General features: G+C 39.3%; 1 protein-coding gene across 3 annotated transcripts in view; it reads left to right on the top strand.

The window, feature by feature from the left end:
* LOC111840252 (NFX1-type zinc finger-containing protein 1-like) overlaps positions 1-25,755 on the top strand; it is a 39,557-nt gene that overhangs the window by 1,494 nt on the left and 12,308 nt on the right. For all 3 annotated transcript variants that reach the window (XM_023804887.2, XM_023804886.2, XM_072711352.1), the window contains 11 exons: positions 12,905-13,051; positions 13,167-13,316; positions 13,407-15,038; positions 15,126-15,254; positions 15,380-15,537; positions 15,768-15,911; positions 16,002-16,098; positions 17,419-17,523; positions 17,851-18,083; positions 19,121-19,260; positions 19,518-19,672. In XM_023804887.2, the coding sequence (XP_023660655.1) occupies positions 12,905-13,051; positions 13,167-13,316; positions 13,407-15,038; positions 15,126-15,254; positions 15,380-15,537; positions 15,768-15,911; positions 16,002-16,098; positions 17,419-17,523; positions 17,851-18,083; positions 19,121-19,260; positions 19,518-19,672 (3,090 nt within the window). The remainder of the gene's footprint in view (positions 1-12,904; positions 13,052-13,166; positions 13,317-13,406; positions 15,039-15,125; positions 15,255-15,379; positions 15,538-15,767; positions 15,912-16,001; positions 16,099-17,418; positions 17,524-17,850; positions 18,084-19,120; positions 19,261-19,517; positions 19,673-25,755) is intronic.

The raw sequence follows: 25,755 nt of genomic DNA, 5'->3' as shown, positions 1-25,755 counted from the left end.
CACACGCATATGGAGTTCATCCGTCATTTCCTCAGATTTGTTACGTATGCTAGCGTCCTGGATCCCTCACACGGATGTTAACTAATTATACAAATATGGATTAATGATTAAAAGTAACCACTACCCAGCTGGGCATCGTTTTCCAATAACGGTGACTCTTAGCGTCCTACAAAAGATATATCTTATGAAAGGTGTTTGTTCGGGAAACATACTTAGGAAAACAATCTCTTAAGAAATTGCTAAATGGAGAGCTTAAGAGGCACAGGTGCTACACCACATTTTGTGACCGTCATAATATGTGATTCCAGGGGCGCTGTTTCACGTTACTGGGAATGAACGCAAGGTTCTAGTTCACGTGTACTCTTTGCATTTTGCGTGCCGTGTTTTTTTTTTCTTTTTTCAAGGCAGCAGCTTTCTGCTTTCTCTTCCGTCCTCATTTGTATTTCGTAGTGTAGTATTTGTAGTGTTGAAAATAACTCTTCTGCACGTTCTTTTAAAATTAACATTCGCAAATAGTATAGGTGGCTAAAAGAGTAGGTATTTTTAAGCCACTAAACATGTAGTCGATGTTCAATGTTGCGACTATTCCACGATTGTTCGTTTTATTCCTAATTTATTTCAAAAGGGATGCATGCAAGCTAAATAGTATTATCAACAAAGGATATATTCATGTTTGTACATGGGGATTTCAAATAAATGTTTTAAAACGACATGATAGTTATTCTTTTCAATTTTCTTATATTCCTTTCTGATACACAGCTGTTTATCTGGCCAATTTTGTGATGTACGAAACCGCATTCTGTGGTGCGCCACATGTACTTTCACAATTAGGAATGCTGGATGTAGTGTGAAGACAACATTAGAAGTATGTAAACACGGTGAAAAGAAAACATGTTTTAAATGTATTGCTGTATTTTCACACTGGGGACATAAAATCTGATATCAGATGTCAGAAAGTCACCCCTTTGCCAGAGCTGACCTGTGGATCCCAGTAATGAGGTTTTTCCAGGATTTTAATTTGTATTGATGTTAATCACCTGAAGTCTTTCTGAATGCTGTATCACTGCTTTTTCCTGAAATCTCAGAATCTGACAGCAGTTATCAAAATGTGTGACACCTATGTTGAAGCTTTTATAAATTTTATAAAGTCTTTACAGGATTATAATAGTTGTTATAAGTCACCTTAAGTCTTTTTGAATTCTGGGTTACTGTTTTTTCTTGGATTTTTATGGGGTTACAGCATTTTACAGCTTTTGTTACAATGGCATGGCACAAGCAGGAAAAGAGGTGACAATCCACAAGCGGCTTTGAGTCAAAGGGGATTTATTGGGGAAAACAGAATACAAACTGGGGAAATAAACTGAACAACAGAGGGAGTAGGGCTAGGAAATTAAGTAGAACTGCAAAACACAGCAGCTTGACATAAACATTCAACTACAACGAACCGTCAATGAACTGGTGGGTATTTTTCGTACGTGGATTACTGGTTTAGCCGGATGTAATTATTGACGATTTGGCATGATCCTGGATCTGTTGGTTTTTCGAAACTCTTGCTGGATGTGTTGTCATAGCAGCACATCCAAATCCTCAAACCTGCTTGGAGGGGGCAGCCTAAACCGTAAGACCGAGGCCAACCACACTTGGCAGGATGATGTTAATTCCTACCCACTACTCAGACCCTCCAACCCAAGTCAGTCAGTCAGATGGGGGTGCTATAGCGCCCCCCATGCACTTTAAGGCCAATATCTCCTGTCTTGTTAGTCCTACAATCGAAATTCTTTTTTTCTAGATACAGGCAGAATAATTTTTTTTTATGGATCATGAGTCTGCAAATACATAAATATAAATAAATAAATAAAATAAAAAATTTCCTACAACTTTCAGAGTGAAACTATTAGGCTCCGCCTACTTAGATTTTTTGCTAATTTGCATAATTTACAAAACTTACTTCTGCCTTAAAGTCCTACACTATCTGACCAATTCAGACTTTGAGCTTTGAGCTGATCAATTGTTATAAAAAAAAAGTCTAACATTTCTGTATCATACGGCTATCTGCCACGCCCAAACTGCACCCAAATTTGCCCAGTTTCAGTCTGACTGCTATAACTTCTCCCTGCCTTAGCCTACCTTAACCAAACTTTAAATCCTACCTCCCTGCTCCATTCTGGGGACACCATACAAAGCGGCCCGCATTTAGTCAATAGGGGGCACTACAAATACCTACTTCCAATATCTCCTGAACTGCTTGGCCTATCCAAGTGAAATTTGGCATATGTCTACTATGGCCAAGCCTGAGATCAGATCCTTAGTATGGCAGTCATTAGTCATACAATGGTGGCCATAATTAGCTAATGAAAATCAAGCATGCATTTGACAGACCTAGCAATCACCAATCTCAACTAAATCTGGATGATCCATGTGTCTACAGACCCTGACCTCACCCTGGTAAGGGCACCCCAGTCTGCCAGATGGGGACACTACAGTGACTACTTTTGTGTTTCTGCCTATTTCTCCAGAACTGTCAAGCCTACAGTTGACAATTATTACCAAGCCAATTCAGTATGACATGCCAAATCAAACAACATGTAGAACTTGGTAATCCATATTTTCGTTTTTGCATAATTTATATAGGTCTGAAAACAGGACTTTTTGTTAACCTCCTAGAATTTTCTCCCAACCTACATAAGTCTGGTATCATTTAAATCAGGAGATAGTCCTTATAAATAATTATTTAAAAAAATCCTAAACTTTCTGTAAGGTACGGCCACCAGCCACACCCAGAACATACAGGTCCCACACCCATTTCAACCAGACAGCTGTATCTCAGGCCTGCCTCAGCCAATTGTCACCAAACTTGAATATATCCTGTAGGACAGTACTGGGGAAGGGCTCTCCAAGTTTTGTGCCGATCGGTCAAACGGGGGCGCTACAGCAATATAACATGTCTGTATAAACCTGGAAAACCAGTGCAACTTACATTTTTCTCATTTCTGTTCCAGTCACGTTACTGCTCAAAATCCTTTGTACTCCAAGTTACAGTGGTACCTCAGTTCTCAAACTCATTAGAACTCGAATTTCTTAAAAGTCGAACCAACCAGTTCGAAAAAAAATTAGCTAGAACTCAGAAGTAAAACCGTGAACGCCAACCTAAGATAACTTGTACGCATTGGGTAATGAGTCACGCAGCACGTCTCTCAGTGGTAACAAATGGTAACGCTTCACTCTCAGCCTGGCATTCGCTGTGATAGCATCCTACATGTTGAATACATATATTTAGACAGTAAAAATACATTTAGACAATGATAGACAGTAATTATTATATAATAAAATACATTTTAAAAAAAGATTTCTTATTAATTATTTTAATATTAATAATAAACCATTAATGCATTTAAGTATAATAATATTGTCGTGCCAAACAGGGACGGAACGGAGACAAAAGAGCAGACGTCAGGGTATCAGGGAATACGGGATTTAATTACAGGTAAGGCAGGCAAAACGCAGACAGACAATACAATGACCGGACTGGGGAAGCAAACTGAAACGCGGACAAAATACAGAGGACTAATGACAACAACCAGAAACAGCTGATCACACGGGGATTCCACATGGGGATAACGAGGGGGCGTGGCACACGGAAGGACAACTTTACACATTGTTTGGATACCTTTATTTTCTTACTTTACAAATTACTGTTTTGATAAATGTGCTTAGATGTTTAGTACAGTATATGCTCTTGTTTTATCTGGTTCATTTTGTGTTTAAATGCTAAAAAAAATACATATTTAGGCATAATTTTTTGGGGCCGGGAACCAATTAATTGGTTTTCCATTATTTCTTATGGGGGAAATTCGATCAGAACTCGAACTTTTTAGGATTTGGTCCGGAGTTCTGAACGGATTAAGTTCGAGTTCTGAGGTACCACTGTATATGTTCCATCTAATGACAGTGATTTGCAAACTCCATAAATAACATATTCCTATAACTCCTACAATGTCCATCCCACCTAGGTCATTCTGGTAGCTGGTCAATCAAGACACTGCCTTTATGGATAATTTATAAAAATAACTTGACCTGCCTGTACAGTATGGCCACCAGCCACACCCAACCTGCACCATTTCCATGCTCATTTCAATCAACGACCTTAATCTCAGCCATGCTTCAGCCAATCCTCATCAAATTTGACCCACTAATGTAGCTCTGGACCCCAGACAGACCCTCCAACTTTGGTGCCGATTGGTCAAACGGGGGTGCTACAGCCACTGTCACCTTAGCAAATTCAGCTGAAATGTCCTTATTTCTCATAAAACCTTCAAAGAATGGTTGCCTTTCCCTTCACCTGAGTCCATATTTTTAATTTCCTTTCATTTTTCACCCATTTGCCTCGTAGAACATTATCAGACTTCATTTACATTAGAGATGGCCTGACAGTATTGAATAGCTTTTATCAAAAGGAGAGCTGACTCCACCTGCTGGCTGCACCATTTCTATGCCCATTTCATTCAAACACCTAAATCTCAGGCGTGCTTCATCCAATCCTCACAAAATTTGACTCACTTCTGTATCACTGGACCACAGACAAAACCTCCAACTTTGGTGATGATCGGTAAAACAGGGGTGCTACAGCCACTGTCCAAATATGTCTAAGACCCACCTTCGGTAATGCAGCTGAAATGTCCTTATTTTTCATCAAAAATTCAAAGATTAATCACCTTTCCCTTCATCCAAGTCCATAATTTTCATTCACTTTCATTTTCCTGCCATTTGACGTTTAGAAATGTATCAAACTTCAATGATACTTCAGGCTGTGTACACTGCAGCAATTACAATTTTATAATAAATTAGCCAGCAGGTGGAGTCAGTGCTCCATTTCAAAAATGCCATTCAATACTTTCAGCCTTTCTCCTGTGTAAATGAACAGCCTAGATATTACTATATACAGCATGCATACAGCATGCATGCATGATATTACTACTGTTACATGTCGCACTCCCACAACTCAGCACTTTGCTAAGAATAAGCAACACAGCCTATGTTGACACAGGCAGTATAAACAAAGCAAGCCTGTAACATCTAGACTTACTAGATCAGGTATGAAGGTGCTTAAATCTATCAACTACTCAGACCATAGGACCCAAACCATGCATTCAGTCAGGCTCAGGCACTCCACCACAGGGTTCTACATTCTGTCCTACATTTGCTGACCTGTTAGACCGACACTCAACAATCTCCATCCTGATTTCTACCTACTACTCAGACCATCTGACCCAAACCAGTCCTGTTCTGTCTGACATCTGTTGACCTGTAGTTCTGTCTGACTTGTTAGTACCCTCCTCTACTGTTTGTCCTACCAGGACGATCATCCTACGCTTTGGACCATTTGTTACTGCCTGCAGTTACTAGTAGTTTTTGAAATTCTTCATATCCTTCTAATATGAGGTCTTGCTCTGCTTGCGTGAAAAGGTGCGCCCTTCCTTTCATCATTTTGTTGCAACCCTATCAAAGACTTGCTGATCAAGTTTTCTAGACTCGATATATGTGGGCTTTTCAAGCAACTAGACTAACCTACTACACAGCTGCGTTTGAAAAACCGACTTAATGCCGGTGAAACTCATCCGGGATAACTCATCCAGGATGAGGCATCTGATCTCGGATGATTTAAGCGACGTATGGAAAATAGCCCCCTTAACTAAAACAGGCACTAAAATACAAACAGAAACTCAGAGCAAACAGGTGAAAACCATAAGTTAACCAATCAGCAGGGCACAGGACAACAGGAAGCAAATGGAATACATTACAATTAACAAACACAGGAAACTAGAGACCATTAAACTCGGAGGATCACAACACCATGAACATAAATACAAGAACAGAATTAAATCAGGGAGCAAACAAAAGGAACTAATTGGAATATGCACAGTTAAGCAGGAGACCATAAAATAAATATTAAGAAACTAGTTGAACCCACACCGAAAGGGGGAGTAGGAGCAGTGGCCAACCACTTAACCTGTTATGCCTTGCAGGCAAACAAACTAGAGAATTGATGCTTAGCTGCTGCATGAGAGAAATAAATAAATACATAATCAACAGTGTATCTTTCATTACTGAGGCCAATTTGCTGCACATTCTGAGTGCAAGAATGAAACTTAATAAAGATTGTAATAATGCATCAGACAGTCATTTTATCAGATAAATTTATTTTTTAGTTAAGTGATGTCTATAGTTGTGAAACTGTACCCTTGATGTTTATTTTATAAAAAATAAAAAAACATCATCTTAGGAAAAAATACAAACAGTGAAAAATATTTCAAGTATTTAGCAATTACATTGTTCAGATAAAGGCTTATATTCAAAGTAAGACATTGTCTACCATTATTTTTTCAGTGATGTTAGGTTCCTCTGCTGTACTGTATCATATAAACCAAAAAGAAAAGAATTGCAATCTGACTAAATAGGGCGGCGCAGTGGTTAGCACTGCTGCCTCACAGTAAGGAGGTTCTGGGTTTGGTCCCAGGTCCTTTCTGTGTGCAGTTTGCATGCTCTCCCTGTGTTCATGTGGGTTTTTGCTGGGGGCTCTGGTTTCCTCCCATGGCCCAAGAGCGTGCAGGATAGATTGTTTGTTGAGTCTGAATTGACCTTGTAGTTGTAAGAGTGTTTCTTTGCCTTGTGGTTAAGTAGACATGACCAGTTGCATACAGCTGTTTAACAGTAAATTCACACTGTTTTATGATTTTCCCCAAGACTGGTAGCATAAATTTCATTCCAGAAAAACCATTCTTATTCATGCTTAATTTTTTAGGCCTTTAATGTTCTTCCTCTAACTCAATCCCAAGTTTAATGCACAAGAAAGGTAAGAATCAGGAAGAACAAATGTCTGTTCAGCTGACAGGAACAGTTTTCTCTAGTCATTAGGAACATAACTGAGCTGACACCAAGTTTATATAAAAGGAAAAAAGGCCATAAGATCCATGTTAGGCAGGAGCCTTTCTCATGACAGTGGGTAAATCAAAAACAGCAGCTGGCTGCTGAAATGAGTTCTTGAGTACACATTAAGATGGGGTCCATATAGTCCACCCATTTTTACCTGTGTACCACCCATATGGGTTTGCTATATGAGCAGAGCAGTAGTTATAAATTATTTGACAGTGATTTAACACTGCATGGTATCAGTTCAACAACGGAGTTAATAAAGTTTAACACTATGAAAACAACACTCACTGCACTCTGTAAAGTGTTAAATTTAACACTGATAGGTAGGGTTGGGCGATATATATATTTAGAATTTTGACTTTATATATGATGCATTTTTACATGCAAAATAGCTTGATAATGTATTGTATCAATGTTATTTATTGTAAATGTACACAATATGGTTTGCCGTAAAATGGCAGGATGAACAAGTTTGGGCAGTGGCAGAAAAGTAACACAATGTATGCATGGGCAGTGCTGGAAAATGTAACGTAGTGTACGCATCCTCAAAAAGGCTGTGATTGCCCAGATGTGCAAGGTACAAATCAGACGGGTAGTAAGCATCAGGTAGCAGTGATGGGCAGTAACGCTTTACAGTAATTAGATTACTTTTTAATAGGGATGTCAAAATTAACGGGTTAACGCGGATTAATCTATCATCATGATTAATCTGAATTAAAATTTTAACGCAATTAACCCATCTGCAGCGCAGAATGACTCAAAATCCCTGAAATGTCTCTGTCAACCTATTTCGGGCAGTTTTGGTGCGTTCCATTTGTCCTGGGAACTCGTATTCCGAGTGTGATTCCGAGTTTTGAAGCTGGAAGTGACAGCATGCGCGCTCCCGTTTCTCGGCGATCCGAGAAATATCTCGGAGCAGCACAGAGGATCCCGATGGCTGCGCCTTTTATCAACAGAAGGGAAAATTGTAGTTTTATATTGTTTAAGCACTACTTCTCATTTGTGGCTCATTAAATCGGGCGCACACACTGTACCGTCTGTGGACGTGTTGCTACAGAGTTTTATACGTAAAGCACCGCGTAATGTGTTATCAACTGATATTGTTAACAATGGCAATTAAACGGGCTAGAGTTGGATTTTCATGATTAGTCGGATTATTTGTCAGATTTACGGTAGTTCGGGCTAATTGTAAGTGAACGAGGATAAAGACCATTTAAACTGAGGTTTCTTAAATCTGAGAAGTTGTCCAGCTAAGCAAAAAAATTCTTGCTTTTTGATATGGGTCCATGGTATTGCACTTCTGTGGCAGATGGAATGCATCCGACTCATGTTTAAGATGTTCAATAAACATGTTATGTGCATATACGTATATTCCCCTTTTTCTTGAGTCTGTCTGCTCATGCAAAATTAAATGTGATTAATATAGATTAAAAATGAATGATATTTCATCGTGATTAATCGGAATTAATCCACAGCAACCCTGTGATTAATCTGATTAAAATTTTTTATCGTTTGACAGCACTACTTTTTAAGTAACGGAGTAATCTAACGGCGTTACATTTTAGAAGGCAGTAATCAGATTATAGTTACTACCCGACTAACGCGTCGTTACTATTGTGTTGCATTGAAGACATCAGATTAGCCAGTTTTATGCAAAAAGTATTATTGCGCTACGTAACGTCATCAATCCGAGATGCAGCCACACAAACACTGCAGCATGGAGAGACCACCGGAGGGAGAAAAGGGCGCTTTTTACTGGTGGAAATACAAACATTATTTTAAATTTGTTGAAACTAAGGGCAAAAACATAGTTGTACAGTGTGTCTTATGTGCGGGAGACAAAAGATTTTCAACCGCTAAGAGTTCGACTTCAAATCTATCTAAACATCTCAAAGGACAACACAGTGCTATTAGGCTAGTGGAGAAAGCGGGGTCAGTCCCCGACACAGACTCGGATTCATCTTTTCCTGCAACTAAACAGCTCAGGCTAGACTTTTCAAGTCAACTGGTGAGTGGGGAAAACTTGAAAAAACTTGTTGCTGCTTACATAGTCGAGGTAATGCTTCCCATATCCGCAGTGGACTCGCCGTCTTTTCGCGGTTTAATCGTCAAAATACCCACACGGAATAATGCACGGCTGCCTCAGAGAAAAACATTTTCTAACTATTTAGATAAGGAATATGCTACAATGGAGGCCAATCTGAGGGCCGCACTGCAGGCGGTAAACTTTGTGTTAGGGATGGCGAAAACTAAAAAATTTCTTGACCGACCACCGAGCCTCAGTAGCCGGTTGAAACCGGTTAACCGATTAGTTTAAAATATGGTACGCTATTTGAGATAACAGCCATTTCGAGCCGCGCCTGCAATTTCGCAACTCTGTCGCATCTCTCTGCCGCTCTGCCTCCCGCACACACACACACACACTGCCACTCACGTCACTTTTTTAAAATCCCCTACAGCGCGAAACATGAGTCCCGCAAATGCGGCGCCGAAGAGCTTGTTGTATGTAATCGTAGGACAAATGGCTCCTTAGTTTCAAATGGTTTGGGTACAAGGTGATCGCTTTGAAAATAAAGGCGTTTGTCTAGGTTAGAAGCTCATTTGAAACATTGCCACGGCTCATTTAAGAAAATGACAGCTCCGAAGAGACGCCGCTTTAGTTGAGGTAGTGCTAACCATAATAAAGAAAGATGATCATCATCATCACCTTATCGGTTACCACTGAAATGTAGATGTAATGTATTTCCAAATCTAAGCCCATCTTATGCGGAATGTTGCCTAATAGACTGCAACATGATAAAACCAATGGATAAAGCAGGCACCTTCAGAATGCGTAAAAGACGCACCGGCCAAGGCAGGTCTAACTCACTGTGTGCCTTCTAATAACGGACAGGACAACTCTGTTGTATAATTAATATTATTTTTTTATTTTTCAAAAAGACAAGTGTCAACTTCTGTTAAGGGCAACATCTCCTAAACCATAACAGACAAAAACCTACAGCTATTCTTAAGAATAACATTAAATAAACGAAAAATTATTAGAATCTATGAATGAGAATACTGTAGCCAACAAACAGCTCACAGACAGGTGTTAAGGGTGCTAATTATTAAAACATAACACAACGGTTTGGCCATTAGTTATTCTTGGAAAATAAATTAACGAAAAACAAGTTAAATAGAGAATACTGTGGCCAAAATAGATGATGTGCTGCTACTATATTTAAGCACTGTATCACACAAGTTGCAACTTACATCTGTCTCATTCTTTTTGGTGAAATGGTCCCACACACTACTTTTCTTTGCACGCTTCATCCTGTTGTCTGCCCTGGCTCTAACCTCGAGTGTTTTAGCCTGTTGCCTTTACTTTTCGCAAACCTTGTGAGCGCGCGAACCCAAACGCTGTGACCTCGCGCCAAATGTTTTTATTGGTTTATTAAGTACAAACAGGCGAGTTATGAAAAATTGAGTGTGAGGGATAATTTGTTCACTTAACACAAAAAGATGAGGAATGAGATGGCTAACTGTAGTAGCGTATAGTCCACTGTCTATAATAGCCTAATTTAGATATTACTTTTTTTTTTAACCGACTACCGACAACTTTGACCGGTTAACGTTGATACGGTCAACCACCGGTCAAACGGTCATCGGTTAACATCCCTACTTTGTGTTGACTACTGCGGACTTTTGGACATCTCATCATAAAAGCTATATGGGGGTTACTATACACTGGTTCAATCCATGCACTCTAAGCACTAAAGATACACTCTCCAGGATGACAGCTGGCCTGCCAGATGTCATTGTAAAGGTATGTCCCATGCATTATCTAATTACTTGTAGACCAAAAATATAAAAAAAAAACATTTATATTCAGTAATTTTAGCAATAGTAAAGATACAGCTAAATATTATATTAAATATTTCTTTGAAATGTATATTTTCAAGTCATTCAGACTCGTTTTGCTGATGTTCTTGAGAACAAGGATGCTCTCCTGGCTGCTGTTAGCTGTCCACAGTTCAAGCTTCGCTGGGTGAGGGATGACAGAAGACAGCGGCTGAATGAGCTCCTCATTGCAGAGTGTGGTACAGTTCCTCCAGTAGATGATAAGACTGTGACAGTACTTACTCACTGGGTTAAACCAGGTGAGGGCATGGACTTCTACGAGTTTGGGCCAGACTCTGATGAGTCCTACACTGCAGAAGAAAAAGTCATGGACTATTTGCGATGTGGGGGATATGAGCTTCATACTCTTAACCAATTCCCAAACATCAAAAATGTTTTCTTGAAGTACAACACCCCAACACCATCTAGTGCACCTGTAGAGTGCCTCTTTAGTTTAGGTAGGATAGTTCTCACACCAAGGAGAAATAGGTTGTCTGACCGGAGATTTGAGATGCTTCTTTTGATGCGATACAACCACTGTTTTTCATCCTCCAATCCCATTGACCCAGAAAATTAAGGAGAGGCAAGTTCAAAATGCTTTACGAAGCACAAGTTATGTTAGTTGTGTTGGAAGGTTTATGTTGGAAATTCTTGACATTCTCTCTAAAACTTTCTAGTGCTGCCTTAAGAATTTTTTTTTGTTATAAAATATGATTTACTATGCAGTAGCATTGCAGTAGCATTGTTTACACATTCTAACTGGAAGAAAGAAATTCAGGACTTTTTATTGTGACTTTGCAAAAACAGTGCATAAGAGTTGTATTTATTTGATTAAAAACAAAGATGCATTTTATTTTTTATTAAATATTCAACTTAGAAATTGGGTACTTGTTTTGGCCTTGTTCAAGATGCCAATAAAGTGTTAACTAGACCCCTGTTGTTGTTTCTTTAAGAACTGAATTGCTGGTGGTATGAAGTGGATTTAAGTATTGTGGAAATACATGATCACAAAAAGTAACTAAGTAATCATAAATCAGTAATTAGATTACTTTTGAACTGAGTAATTAGTAATCAGTAATCGGATTACTTTCCCAGAGTAACTTTCCCATCACTGTCAGGTAGTAACAGACAGCCCCATAAAGCCCTGCCCACCACACCACAAAGTCCTGCTCACAGACAAGATAGTGAAAGACAAAGAAAAATGCAGAGCAATGGGACAGAAGTATTGCAAAGTGCACCATACATACCATGAAGAAAAATGAGTGCTGAAAATAGTGCAAAGTGGCCAAAAATTTGACAGAATTTCTCAATACATCTATTTTGTTTGCAATATACACATGTTTTTGTTTATGGTAAACACATTTGTTTGCAGCACTATGTGGGCTGTAATTTTACTCCATATGTTTAACTTTTAAATAACTTAGTTAAATATTTGAAACTTTTTGTTTGTTTGTTTTGGTTCGGTTCATGTGAACCACTGCAGCAGAGGAACAAAACAGCACTGTAAAAATAATATTCTTATTCTGAATATAAGCATTTGCCTGAACAATCTAATTATTTAAATACTACAGATATTTTTGTTTACATTTCCGGCACTTGAATATTAATCAATTTGTATTTTTCTCTAAGAAGGGTTTTTTTGTAATATTATGTGCAGAGATGCCCTTTTTTCCAGCTGGGAAACATTGATGTGAATAGATAAAAACCATAATTTGTTCCAACTTTCTGTTCTAACTTTTAAAGTATTTCAGAAATTTTTTATATATCAATATATATATATCATATACAAATACAATGACCTAAATATATTTATTGTTTATCAGCCATATCTCTCAGCCCTACCAAGAGGTGTGGACCAATACAATCATCATGCACTGTTAATTTAATACTGGCACATTTGCTATGTATTGTTCATATTTTCTATGTCATTACTTTTGTACCAATTACAGGTGTTTATGTATGAAGAAATGATGCAGCAAACATTCCCCAAACTTTATACTGTACATCAGCACGATGCTTTGCTTGAAATCGCTGACTATTAAGTGCCAGTAGATAAAAGCATTCATTTTAAATGGGAATGGAAATGTCTTTACAGTGGAAACAGTGAGAAACCGTGTCTCTGGTGGTCACTCATGGAACATCAGAACTGGTAGATCACGAAGGAGACCTGGACATAGACAAGAGCATAATGAAACATCAGATGACTTCCAACAGCAGAAGGGAGTGGTCCCTTTTAAAACAGGTGAATTTGAACAGCTTTGGTTATAATTACTTTCCATATAAAGTAGGGTAACAAGAATATTTAAATATAAAGTTTGGTTATGATATTAATGATTTTATTTTCCAATGTGTTACAGGTAGTACTTTTGCCCAGAACAATGCCAAAAGAGGCTACCGCCATTCTTCTCAGACATTTCGTTCAGAGACTCAACCCAGTGATGCTGCTTGGAATCAAATACCTCGTAGATCCCAGAGTGGGTTGCAGAGGAGTGGTGCAAGGCAAAAAGGTAAGAGCAGATGGGTAATTTGTTTAACTTAGTAAAATAGCACATATAGATGCAACATATTCTGACTAAAATTATTACAAATCTTTCCAGAGCATACATCTAGAACGACCCAGCCACTTGTTTCCCAAAGGACAGTCAGTCAACCTAATCTGTTGAACATTAATGATAATGGAAGTAAGGTTCCCACAGACCATTGCAAAAAACTCCACAGAAGTCAGAAGTTGGATATGAGAGCACTTGAGACAATTCTACAAATGGAGCCATCTGAAATAGTCATGAAACTGGCAGCACCAGGCAGTGGTTTGAACAATTTACTAAACACAGAAGAAGAGACCAGTGACTCTGTCTTATCTAAAATTCTTGATGTTCTCAGCAAAGCATGCAGCAGTCGAACGAATAGACAGAACTTGCAGCATCTTCTTGTTGAGGTGAAAGAGTCTAAGTTTGTGAAATGTTTATTGCCCCTGTTTATTATGAACATAGATAAACCCAAAGACCAGTTGGAGATGGAAGGTACCATAGATAAAATCAACAAAATAATGGACCTCTACTTAACATTAGTGGACATCTTTCCATCAAGTACTATTGTGGTTGTATCCCTTGGTCTTGCAGTTTTGGAGACTCAAATGTCAAAACTGCAAAGCTATACAGGTATCAGTGTTCCAAAGGAAACACAAAATAAGGTGGAGAAGCTTCAGATGATAGTTACACATCTGAAAAACAAGAAACATGAAAGAACTTTCCAGTCAGACAGTTACACCTTGCTTTTGGAAGATTATGATGAGTCAAGTATTGAAAATTTCAGGGTCATGTCAATATTTCCAAGTTTTGGAGATATACACACGACCAAGAAGCCATTCATTAGGCCCAACATTATCACTGAGAAGTTTGCAGACAGTGACACCTACCTGGACACGCACTTCCGGCTTCAGAGGGAAGACTTTGTTAAGCCCTTGAGAGATGGAATTTCACAACTCCTAATGGGCAATGACAATGACAAAATGCAACAAAGACTTGACATTCGAGTTTATTTTAATGCCTCCATTACTTCTCCTGTATGTACTCCAAAAGGAATATTGTACCAAATTAGGTTTGACACAAAGAACTTGAAATATGTCAACTGGGAGACCTCGAAGAGGCTCCTCTATGGAGCACTGATTTGCCTGTCTATGGACAATTTTAGAACAATGATTTTTGCCACTGTTGGCCACAGAGATATAAAAGAACTTAAAAAAGGTGTTGTAAATGTCTTCTTCAATGACGAGAATAGGGTGAGACTTGCAAATATCTCTCAAAAGTCGTCATTCTTAATGGTTGAGACAACAGCCTTTTTTGAAGCTTACAGACATGTCCTTGAAGGTCTACAGGAGATAAATGCAGAAGACCTGCCAATGCAGAAGTATATTGTAATGTGTGAATCTGACATCACTCCTCCTAAGTATCTACAAGACAATAAAGGCAATTATAGTCTTTGGGCACTGATGAATGATTGTGCAAAAATTTCCAATTTACAAAAGCCGGCACTGCAAAACAGAAAACAACAGTTTCAACGGCCTGTTTATCAGAGGCAACTTGTGGGAAAAGAGGGGGATGTGAAGAATATTTTAAATTTGAATGATTGGCCTAGTAAAGAGAATCTCAAATTAGATACTTCTCAGATGAAAGCTGTGCAGCTGGCATTGACAAAGGAACTTGCCATAATCCAAGGCCCCCCAGGAACAGGTAAGTAGTTTAATAATTTTTTCTGTGTTTTGGGAATAATTATCATATTATCTTTAATCTTATTTAACATTCCCATCATTCTAATAGGAAAGACTCACGTTGGTCTTAAGATTGTCAAGGCACTCTTGGATAATGCTCAGGTCTGGGGCATTGGTTGTAGCAGTCCTATTCTGGTTGTTTGCTACACAAACCACGCATTGGACCAGTTCTTGGAAGGTACTACATTTTCTGCAGCATGTTAATATTGATTTATTATTATTGATTTGAATTTAGGCGTTTGTTGTGATTATCATACTAGTATGAACAAAAAGGATTTCAGATATTTTTCTCTATCTTCATAGGCATCCTCAAGTACATGACAGATCCACTTGGGCTGGTGCGAGTTGGGGGACGATCCTCCAGCGACATTATCAAAAACTATTCTCTCAACAAACTGAGAAGCAACCAGAGGGCTTCAAGGGCTTGTTTACCTGGACACCTAAAAGCTATGCATTCGGATGTGAGTTGCAGGCCATCTTGGACTCAGTGGTTATACTTAGGCATTTTTCTTGGACTGGGAAAATGACATAGCACAAAGTAGGGCTGAATAGTTATTTTGAATGGTTCTGCTTACATTTATCTCAACAACAACATGAATACTTGATAGTGAGGTTGACAGGGGAAAGTAACATTCTGACTTTGAAAAATCCCAATGAACTGAGCTGATGCATTTCTTTGACCGGGTCATAGCTTAAAGAAAAGATGAAGAAGGCTGAGGAGGAAGTTGGAAGAAATGCTTCTTTGCTTGAAATCTCTGAAAATGGAATTCTGAATGAGTCTATCCTGTGCGAGCACATCGTATCTCTTCATGGAAGCAGCCTGGAAGCTGGAAGGGTCAGCCATCTTCTAGTGCTTAGTGGATTTTTTAAAGTTTTTTTGCTGTTTTCCCCAGTCATCACTCTGTATATGAATTTACCTTCTCAGCCTTTGGAAGAGTACTATGTGGGGAGTGAGAGGGAGCAGTCTGTGATTTTAGAGTGGCTTGGAATCTCTGTGATTAACAGTGGTCCACACTGCATGGGTAAGCATGAAAATGTAGTGCACCTAGAACATTTTTACTTTTCAAAAATTTAGAATACCAGTAGCCAATAATTTATCACAAAAGCAGAGGTATACCATATTGCTCCTAGTGTTGTTTTACTGAGTTAATTATATCATGTGTATGGTTAAATGTAGTAGACCTTCATGAGTGACACTTCAGGTAGGGTTGCAACGGATCACAAAACTCATGGTTCGGATCTCGGTTTTTGAATCAACAAAGCAGAGAGAGAGACAAATATAACTTTGCTTTCCATTTATTACTTGAAGAACTAAAAGAAAATTTAAATCAAGGAACTTAACATGCTCCATTCATGTGAACATACAACTGCTTTGTCTGCAACTACATCGTATGGAAGTCCACAGAAGACATCCATCATCGTCTTATTTTGAGATTACAACTTATTTTTCTTGTGATCTCAACATAGCCAAGGTTATTTTTATTGAGACTTTCTTGAGATCACAAAAGTTGTTATCTCGGGAAAGCAAACGTTTTTAGACACGCAACATTTGTTAAGAGAGAGAGGGAAGCAGATTCCACTAGAAATGCCATGGCTAATGGTATTGAATCCACTCAGTTTTTTATTGCATTCCCACTGAATATCTAAAATTCCCCCCACATGTGTTACACATAAGGGGGGAATTGTTTCCCATTGTGAGAAATTAATTTCAAGCCATGAATGCATGTCCTCTATGGACTTCTGCAGCACTATGATTTAGGGAATTATTGCTTTAAAAAGTAATAGTGGCAGTAAAACTGTATTTCACACTATTATAGTTAAGCATTGCAACTAATGTGCGGTTCACATGCATACTGAAGATCACGGGTCTTCTACGGTCTGTTACACCACTACATTCAGGAGCCTCACACAATGCTCTGAACATGAACTTTTTTGAAGATGGCAGGGAGGTAATGGTGGGCATGTATGACCTGGGACAGCTGAAATATACCCAAGCCTGGTCCTCTACACTGCAAATAAAAAAAAGAAAATCTAAGCATTCTTATATTTAGACAAAAATCTAATTTCATTAACAAACTAACAGATCTTATGAATAAGATTAATTTGCTTGCATTTAGGCATATTGTCTTATTGTAGGAAATCTACAACTTTCTTACTCAATAATTTTGTTAATTTTAGGCCACCTTGTATCAAAACAGAAACAGTTCATCTTAAATTTGAAATGCCATTTTTTGTAGTGTATCAATTTGTCTATATCCACCATCCTGCATACACTTCTGAATGTGTTACTTACATATTGTAGTATATTGATTAAACTACATGGTGTTTTTGTGGTGTTTAAGGCGGGGGCAATGGAGTCAGTGAGAATGCTGAAGGCGCCACCCAGGAGGAAGGCTTAGCACAAGACCTTGACTGCCTGTCATGGTCTCCTCAAGCAGCGTGTGGAGGTACAGCCTTCAAACTCATAGTCAGCCTCACTCTCATATGCCCATTTTCTGTTGCCTTTGTGGCAATACTGATCTAAAGACCTACTTGTGTGTACTTATACACAAAGGATAAAATGCTACAGGAATCAAAAGCACAGATTCAGGGAGATTTATTGATAGACACAGCAATGTATGAACTAGTCGTATGTAGTAATGTACTGTAGTACATGCTAAAATAGCACCACTCACTGAAAACCTTGGTGTGGCAGTCTAAAGATCAGGTCTGTGGTACATTGGAGCAAAGTCTCCATTCTTTCCCATAACCAGTGTTATATTTGCCTGTGACAGACAATGTTGGGGAGGCCCTGATGGATGCAGTTAGTGATGACAACACCCTAGATTGCTTTGAGCAGGAGCAGGCTGAGAGAATGATGGAAGGAGACAATGTTGAAAAGCACATCCAGAGCGCCCACAACAGGATCTACACCATGGAGAGAGAAGCCATGGCCTGTGTGCTCAAGGAGGAGGAGGAAGAGCTCAGAGATAAAAATGAAGAGGATGGTTACGACCAAGGGTGGGAAGTAAGCAGACATTGTAGACCGCTGCAGTTATGAAGCTACAATGTTCTTGAACAATCAAGAAAACAATCATTTTTATTTAATAACATAAGATTCATTAACCCTTTGGGGTCTAGGGGTAGGAAATACACTTTCACTGACTGGGGCATGATCACACATTTCTTCAAATATAAACTTAATTCATGGCAAATAAATTATTTCTTAATTATTTGTTTTGCCGTTACAATCATCTTTATTTTAACGTATATTGTAAATATGTCAGATTTTTTGTTAAGTTTGTAATTTGACATCAAAGTATAGACAATGCAAAATGCAGTTTGGAACACTTGCAGAAACATTATAAAAGTACATAGTAAGCAATGCTGGCAGTTTGTTTTGATTCCAGATATCTGATCACCAAAGTCTTGGCTACATGAAGATGACTAAATGGTGTAGTTGCAACATTCATTTAGATAAATAAATAAGAAAAACCTAACTCATGTCACTATTTCTAGCTCCTTTCATTGAATATGTAGCAACTTTCATGTGTATGAATGAGCCATTGACACCTGGCCACGTCCCCCACCCCCTTTTATGGCGCTGATGGGGATGTTTCTGGATCACGTTTCACCATTGCATTGTTAATCAAATTACCATGCGAATGCGATTTGAATATGCGCTAATGCAGCTATTTATAATGTGAATAGCGATCTTCGGGTGACAGTGGTACTACACGCCCCCGATGCAGGTAAAACAAAGTAAAATGACATGGTTTACTTTTTCTCAGATTTAACCTAATTTTAAAAACTTTAATACTTCCGACAATGGATTTTCGTAAAAGAAAGATTATGGATTTAGCCAGCGTTTTTTCATGATTCTACATTAAGATTTCAGCGAGATATAAACTGAAATAGATGCGAAAAGTACGCTGCATTGCCGACAATGCACTCGACCCCAGAGGGTTAATCAGTTAATACACTGCCTGCCTATTTTTCAGCATCTTTTTTTCTTAGTATGATAGTACCATGAACAAATCATAGTAATTGCTGTGATATTTTCAGATAACTAAAGAAATGAAGAAGAGGTTGAAACGGTTCATAAAGGCAGAACTTAAGAAGACTGACCACATGACAAAGACGGAGGCTTTGAGGATCTCTAACCTCTGGGCTCTGCCCAGCATACAGCGGTGGAGCCTCTACCGGCAAGTTAAATCCCACCCAAATCTACTAGGCACATGTTGATTCTCTGAGACATGACCTAAAAAGTAGCTCTAAAGCCTTTACAGATGATCACAACTTTACCAGAAACTACACATCCAAATAACTTATTAATCATCACAAAAAAACCAAATATCTACAAGTAATGCCTTAATCTTTATTAATATGTAGTTGAAATGTTACAGATGATGTAGATGCATTCAGTTTTTCAGAATCAGTCGATAAATACCTTACTTTTCAGACTTTGGGTCTCCTTGTTCCGGCAAGACCTGAAGGAAAAGCTTCTGGAATCTGAGAACAACTTCCAGAGAATAATCGAGCGCTTGGATGAACTAAGAAACGCTGAGGACGAGATGATCCTGAAGAATGCCAGCATCATTGGCATGACAACCACATGTAAGTACTTCATGGTTGTGTTGAGCGACATGGACCAAAACCCATAGCTGGATATTTTGTAGCAGAATAGCAATACAGGATATACAGTTGGACCTCGTTTATCGAGGTTAATCAGTTCCAGACTCTACCGCGATAAGTGAATTTCCGCGAAGTAGGATTCTTTATTTATAAATCGAATATTTCATAGTTAGAGCATAGAAAACTTGTTTACGACCTTCTAAATACGGTTTTTAACATTATTAGAGCCCTCTAGGCATGAAATAACACCCTTTAGTCACCATTAGATTTATATTACCCAATATATTAAATAGGAGAAAATATTGCTGGGATCCCCATTGCTGGGATTGCTGCGAGGATTGCTGGGATTGCTGCGAGAGAGTGGTGTTGAGCTGCAGCGATTGTTTGGGATTGTTTTTTTGGAGTGTTTTGAGTGTTTGTGTGCTTTACCTGTTTACGTGGGTGGCTGTTTATTTCTATTTATTGTTCTTATTTCGGTCAGCGTGAGTGCTTGTCTGTCCTGTCTGTTAATCAACAGCGCGATTATTACCGACAGAGAGCTGCGGGTGTCGCGTGCGCGGCGTTTTTCTGTCCGCGTTTAAACTCCGTAACAAACACCCGCGGGGCGATTATAACTAATAACATCTAACGTCGGTATCGCTACCAAGCGTCGGAAAAGGACAGTTGCTCCTGAGCTTTGCTCGGTCGCCAGTCGGGGCCGGGAGGACATTTTCCACTTTTTTCCCGCTCCGGCAGTAGCCTGCTGTGAGGGGGTTTTTGTGGTTTTTCGACCTCCCAAGAGCAACTTCGATTTCGCCTTGTTTTTAGTTCATACTTGGTTCAGGCAGAAGTTCTTCTGGTAAGTAGTAGTAAGTTTATCAGGTTTAAAATTTTTAATAAAATAATAATTAAGTTCCGTTTTAACACAAGTAATAACTTATTTTAGTGTACTCCGCACGTTACTGCATTTATTGTTACGCAAATTAATCTTTATAGTTAAATACACTATATAAATTTACTGGGCTGGGAGTACGGGGTCATAGTGAGTTAGTTAATTATGGGGCCAGCTCAGTGTTGCGTTTGCAAGATGTTTGCCCTTCTGGACGGCAAACTTCATCGGTCGGACTTCATCTGCGAGCGATGTAAGCTAGTGGACTCACTCATGGTCAAGGTTCGCGACCTTGAGGAGCAACTGGCTCGCATCCAATGCAACAGTGAGTTAGATGAGCTAGTTGATACGCCGTTTAGGGAGACGGTGTGTACGCCACTAACGGGGGGGAGGGAGAATGAAGAGCAGAGAGGTCGAGAGAGCTGGGTGACCGTAGGTCATAGACGCAGGAAAAGGCGTACACACGTTACAGAGGCGGCATCACCTGAGGTGTCTGTGTCTAACAGGTTTCAGGTGCTTCCAGCTTTAGAGCCGGAAGGGACTGGGGAAGCAGGTGGGCCCTTGGGCACTGAGGAGCCCCCTCCCCCCAGAAAGAGGGAGGTTGTGGTAGTGGGGGATTCAATTATTAGGGGAGTAGACAGTTATGTGTGCACGCGTGATAGAGGGTCCCGTACGGTGTCTTGCCTGCCTGGTGCCCAGGTAGGAGACCTTCCAGATCGTGTGGACAAGCTTTTGGCCCCAGCTGGGGTGGATCCAGTTGTCGTGGTGCATGTTGGCACCAACGACATAGGCAAGGGTAGAAGGGCTGTTCTGCAGGATAAATTTATAGAAGTCGCCAATAAGCTTAGAAGCAGAACGTCCATGGTGGTATTTTCCGAAATACTCCCCGTGCCACGCGCAAGTGAGGCTAAGTTAGCTGAGATAAGGAGATTAAATGCGTGGCTAAAAGGATGGTGTAGGAAAGAGGGGTTTAGGTTTATGGGGCACTGGAGGACCTTCTGGAACAGGTGGGACCTGTTCAAGCCGGATGGGTTGCATCTGAACCGGAGGGGAACCAGTGTACTGGGAAGGCGTATTTGTAGAGTAGTTGAGGAATGTTTAAACTAGGGACTGGGGGGGCAGGGAGGTTAGTTAAGTATGTAACTGGGGGGAAACGGAAAGCCCAAAAAAATCATATTATAAGTAGGCACTGTAATAAGCCTACCCTTTGTTGTCTGTATTTAAACGCCAGGAGTATTAGGAATAAAATTCATGATTTAGAGGCTCTTATCTCATCGGACTCTTATGATATTATAGCAATAACTGAAACGTGGTTGAGTGATAAGGATGGACAAGAATATAATATGGATGGTTACACATTGTTCCGTAAAGACCGTATAGGTAAGAAGGGAGGTGGTGTTGCAGTATATGTAAAGGAAATCTTGCAGGCAAGGGAGCTTACTGATATAAGTAAAAGTACGGAAGCTATATGGGTAAAATTAGATGCTACAAACTCAAATAGCCTAATTGTCGGTGTTTGTTACAGAGCACCCAATGTAGCTGCTGAGGAAAGCAGATTGTTATACAGTGATATTAGGATTATGAGCAATAAAAATGATGTGGTAGTTATGGGTGATTTTAATCTACCGGGGATACAGTGGGACATTGTTGCTGGCTCTTCTGAAAATGAACTTGAGATGGTGGAATTAGTACAGGATTGTTTTTTTACTCAGTTTGTTAACACCCCTACCAGGGGAGATGCCATTCTTGATCTTGTTTTGTCTAATAACCAGGACAGGATTGGTAAATTAGATGTTTTAGAACCACTTGACAGTAGCGATCATAACATGGTTAAATTTGAGGTTAAGTTTAGTGCCCGAAGAGCAAAGTCCAAATCAAAAATATATAATGTTAGGAAGGCTAACTTCAATTGTATGAGATTAAAACTAGAAACCGTGAACTGGATGGAGTTAAATAACAAAACTGTTGAAGAGGCATGGGAATTTTTTAAAAGCACATTATTGCAAGTACAAGAGGACTTCATACCTGTTTCTAGCAAGAATAAATCTAGGAAATTGCAACCTAGGTGGTTTAATAGGGACATAAAGTATAAAGTAAGGAGGAAAAGGGCTTTGTTCCAGAGATGGAAAATAACTGATGATGACATAATAAAGCAAGAGTATCTAAATCTACAGGCTGAATTAAAAAATGACATTAGACGAGCTAAAAGGAATGTCGAAAGGAAGATCGCATTGGAGGCTAAGGATGACGTTAAAAGTTTCTTCCAGTATTTTAACTCTAAAAGAGCTCTAAAAGCTGAAATTACTAATCTGCAGGATAGTAAGGGTCTTATAATTGAAAACGACATTGACATAGTAAATGAGTTCAATGATAGTTTTGCACGGGTATTCACTGTCGAGGACACTAGTAACTTACCAGTTCTTATTACTAATTCAACATCGTCTATAACTAATATATATATAACTGAAGCTGATGTTTTGCAAAGCCTAGCTAAGCTCAAAATAAATAAATCACAGGGCCCTGATGGCATCTTACCTATAGTGTTAAAAGAGATGAGGGATATTATTTGCCGACCCTTAACATTACTGTTTCAAAAATCCTTATCTGAAGGTGTGGTACCTTCTGATTGGAAGCATGCCAACATAACGCCCATTTTCAAAAAAGGGGATAGAAGTAATTTGTCAAACTATAGGCCAATCAGTCTAACTTGTATAACTGGTAAAGTTATGGAGGCTATAATCAAAGAGAAAATGGTAGATTACCTGGACTCAAATAACATTTTGAGGGATAGCCAGCATGGATTTAGGAGAGGTAGATCCTGTTTAACAAATCTGTTGGAGTTTTTTGAGGAAGCTACTCAGGAAGTTGATGATAAGAAGGCCTATGATGTCATCTATTTAGATTTCCAAAAGGCTTTTGATGTTGTTCCCCACAAGAGGCTCTCACTTAAACTCAAAGCGACAGGTATTTTAGGAACTGTAGCGACTTGGATTGATAACTGGTTAACGGATAGGAAGCAGCGAGTAGTTATAAGAGGCTCGATGTCACAGTGGGCCTGCGTTCATAGTGGGGTACCGCAGGGTTCAATTTTAGGACCACTTTTGTTCCTAATTTACATAAATGATATAGACACCAATATATACAGTAAACTGGTGAAATTTGCAGATGACACCAAGGTGGGTGGTGTAGCAGATACTGAACTAGCGGCTCAGCAGCTACAGCGGGATCTTAATTTAATTAGTGACTGGGCTGACACCTGGCAGATGAAATTTAACATAGACAAATGTAAGGTACTCCATGTAGGGAGCAGAAATATAAAGTACAGGTATTTTATGGGACCTACTGAAATAAAGGTAGCTGATTATGAGAAAGACCTTGGTGTGTATGTTGATGCTTCCATGTCTCATTCTCGCCAGTGTGGGGAAGCAATAAAAAAGGCCAATAGGATGTTGGGGTACATCTCCAGGTGTGTGGAGTTTAAGTCAAGGGAGGTAATGCTAAGATTATACAATTCCTTGGTGAGACCTCACCTAGAATATTGTGTACAGGTTTGGTCACCATATCTTAAAAAGGACATAGCGGCCTTAGAAAAGGTGCAGCGTAGGGCCACAAGAATGATTCCTGGTCTTAGAGGAATGTCATACGAGGAAAGGTTATTTGAGCTAAATCTGTTCAGCCTCAAGCAAAGGAGACTGAGGGGGGACATGATCCAGGTCTATAAGATTCTAACAGGTTTGGATGCTGTTCAACCGAATAGTTACTTCAGCATTAGTTCAAATACAAGAACTCGTGGCCATAGGTGGAAATTAGCGGGAGAACATTTCAAACTGGATTTAAGGAAGCACTTCTTTACACAGCGTGTAGTCAGAGTATGGAATAGTCTTCCTGATAACGTAGTGCAAGCTGAATCCTTGGGTTCCTTTAAATCAGAGCTAGATAAGATTTTAACAACTCTGAGCTATTAGTTAAGTTCTCCCCAAGCGAGCTCGATGGGCCGAATGGCCTCCTCTCGTTTGTATAGTTCTTATGTTCTTATGTTCTTAAGACATATTAGACCAGGGGTTCTCAAAGTCTACATTCAAAGGTCCAAATCTGAATTTTCATCAATGACAAAGGTCTGGAACTATTGGTAATTACAAAACTTGTTTTTAATAAACATGTATAACAAATCAACATTCATTTTATGAAAAAATAAGGTGCCTTTTGCATTCAAAATACATGAATAACAAGTGCAAAAGTGGCAAAATAATGCCGTTTGACATTTCCACTCCAACTGTAACTGTCTCGTTACAAATCAAACAGAATGGCTTCGTGCTGGATTGGGGCAAAATGAACGCATACCTCTCTGTCCAATCATTTTTGAAAACTCTATTTTCTTCGTCAACTTTTCTTTTCCTGGACAATGACATCCTCCACACCCATTCAAACGCTTACTGCGGTGAAGTGTCGCGTTGCGCGGCTCGTGCCCGATTACGTCAAAAGTATACACTCACTGGATGTCATGGCAACTGAATCACGGAGGAAAACTTTAAATATCTCGCCTTCGCTTTAATTTCGGACCATCTCCAAAAAGACATAAAACACTAAACAAATGATTCTGACATGCGTTTATCAAAGTAGGAAATCCAGACTTTTAATCCCTTAAATTACTGCTGTTGAAATACGAAATGGTGGCGGGTCTGGATTGAATTCCCTCCGGGTCCGGATCCGGACCGGAGTCCGGACTTTGAGAAGTGCTGTATTAGACGTTACAAATATCATATTATTATTATTATTATTATTATTATTATTGTATATTTAATTACGCATGCACACAACCACCAACCTATGAAAAGCCATTGTGGGGCTTAGATAAAAGTTCTCAGAAATCACAAACCAATGATGCTTCCGATGCGTAGCAATGTATCATTTTCATTGTCTTATTCAACTTTTTAATGAATATACTGTGGCGACGGGCAGACCGAGGCATCGCGGGAGCAGAGAGACACGGAGACTCGCTTGCTGGGAAAACATGCTCTTTATTAGCAGTCCTTACAAGGACTACACAAGGCACCCAACGAGCACCAAAACCAATTACACATAAGAAACACAAGGCTGTCAGATGCCAAACTGTAAGACGCATACACGGTGGGGGATTTACAGAAGATAATCACACACGAGGATAGACAGGGTACACACGACACAGGTAAACACACGG

The sequence above is a fragment of the Paramormyrops kingsleyae genome, chromosome 4 (genome assembly GCF_048594095.1).
Source record: "Paramormyrops kingsleyae isolate MSU_618 chromosome 4, PKINGS_0.4, whole genome shotgun sequence".
NCBI classification, from domain to species: Eukaryota; Metazoa; Chordata; class Actinopteri; order Osteoglossiformes; family Mormyridae; genus Paramormyrops; species Paramormyrops kingsleyae.
The sequence above is the reverse complement of the archived record's forward strand: the minus strand, read 5'-3'. Positions and strand labels throughout refer to the sequence as shown.